At 67.5% G+C, this 1,958-nt stretch overlaps 1 protein-coding gene across 2 annotated transcripts in view; it reads right to left on the reverse strand.

Annotated features, from left to right (window-relative positions):
• Positions 1–940, reverse strand: part of INTS1 (integrator complex subunit 1) — a 35,981-nt gene extending 35,041 nt beyond the window's left edge. The window contains exons 1-2 of one of the 2 annotated variants that reach the window (XM_030577227.1): positions 804–940; positions 105–192 (exon numbers count right to left, since the gene is read on the reverse strand). In XM_030577227.1, the coding sequence (XP_030433087.1) occupies positions 105–162 (58 nt within the window). In that variant the 5' untranslated portion in view covers positions 163–192; positions 804–940. Of the gene's footprint in view, positions 1–104; positions 193–799 lie in introns of both variants that reach the window. The other variant, XM_030577228.1, reaches the window with a different exon arrangement.
• Positions 941–1,958: the final 1,018 nt, after the last annotated feature.

Genomic DNA, 1,958 nt, shown 5'->3' on the forward strand with positions numbered 1-1,958 from the left:
GGGACCCACCATGCTGGGAGCCTGAGGCTCTTCCCAGGCTGCCCCGGGAGCACGGCTTGCCCGACCCCTCTAGCAGCCCTATACTACCAGGGGCTGGGACTCACCCGAGAGCTTTGGCACCGCGCTGGGCCGGCGAACCGCGGCCGGCTTCGGGCGATTCATGCCACCGGAGCCTCCGAGCCACAGCGTCACCTGCAGGACCCAGGAGAGGAGACATGGGATGGGCAGGGGGCGAGGTCGTGCCTGATACAGCCTCACCTCCCCCCCGCCATTCACCATCCCCTCGTGCCTCCCCACCACTCATCCAACTCCCGCCCATAAACCCCGGCATTTACCGCCGCCCCAACTAACCCCTCATTCACTGCCCCCTTTCCCCCGCCACTCGTCCAACCCCCCCAGCTAAACCACCCCTCCCCCCGCCACTCGTCCAACCCCCCCAGCTAAACCACCCCTCCCCCCGCCACTCGTCCAACCCCCCCAGCTAAACCACCCTTCCCCCGCCACTCGTCCAACCCCCCCAGCTAAACCACCCCTCCCCCGCCACTCGTCCAACCCCCCAGCTAAACCACCCCTCCCCCGCCACTCGTCCAACCCCCCCAGCTAAACCACCCCTCCCCCGCCACTCGTCCAACCCCCCCAGCTAAACCACCCCTCCCCCCACACACACAGGGCATGGGCACCAATCCAGGGGAGCACAGACACAGGGCACTCATCCAACCCCCCTGCCAATCCCGGCATTCATCGCCCCCATCCCAGCCCCGCGCTGACCCCGGAGGAGGGAGACCCGGGCTGCACCCACCTACCGCTCCAAGCCAGGCCCGCTGACACCGGAACCAGAAACTGCTCCTGTCGCCCTGTGAGTGACCCGGAACCAAAACGGAGCCTGCCCCGTCCGACGACTCAAAGGCTCCGGGGAGGTCTGGCGCCACCTGGCGGCGTGACGGGAGACCGGTCCCGCGCGTCGCCATCAAGCGTCCAGCAGAGGGAGCTGCATCCGCAGCCACTAACCGCCCCCTCCCCCACCCGTCACACACACAAGGGCGGCCCGTAGGTGGTGCCACCTGGTGGCCAGAGCAGTGACCTACACCTCGCCTGGCCGCGAGCCCGGGACAGCGCCCACCCGCCAGCTCTGCAGCGCCACCTGGTGCTGGGCAGCTCCAACCCACAGGACCTGGAAGGGGGGGGGGGGGGTCCTCCCTGGGCGCCCACCTGAGACTGGGCAGGACAGCAGCCGGGGCCAGGGAGCCCCTGCATGGCCCGCGCCACCTGCACTGCAGCAGAACCACCCCGCCCCCGGGGGCGGCTCTAGGCATTTTGCCACCCCAAGCACGGCTGGCAGGCTGCCTTCGGCGACTTGCCTGCAGGAGGTCCCCAGTCCCACGGATTCGGCGGACCTCCCGCCACGGGACCAGCAGACCCTCCGCAGGCGCGCCACCAAAGGCAGCCTGCCTGCCGCCCTCGCGGCGACCGGCAGAGCGCCCCCCATGGCTTGCCACCCCAGGCACGTGCTTGGCATGCTGGTGCCTGGAGTCGCCCCTGACCCCCCTCCCCATAATAGTAGATGCATTAGCCACTGTGAGATGCTCAATCCTCAGTCCCCCTCCCTGCTGGGAGGCAGGACAGTGCTGTTATCCCCAGTTTACAGAGGAGCTGAGCTATGGGGTGGGCTCGGGTGTCGTTCCCAGCTCTGGCAGACCTAAGCTGCTAGCTCTGTTCCAGTGAGCGGGCTAAAAATAGCAGTGTGATGGGGAGAGGGCTTGGGCCCTCCCTGCACACAAGAGGCGGAAGGGACACACTAAAGGGGGCAGGAGGGGAGGCCATGGGAACAGGGATGTGAACAGGTCTCCATCATGGCACAGACACAGCCTGGCCTGGAGGGGACACTGCAAGCAGGTAGTGTGTGCAGTGAAGGCCAGGACAGACTCACCCTGCCCCAGAAACAACAGCCAGACAGCAAC

This window comes from Gopherus evgoodei, chromosome 10 (assembly GCF_007399415.2).
Source record: "Gopherus evgoodei ecotype Sinaloan lineage chromosome 10, rGopEvg1_v1.p, whole genome shotgun sequence".
NCBI classification, from domain to species: Eukaryota; Metazoa; Chordata; order Testudines; family Testudinidae; genus Gopherus; species Gopherus evgoodei.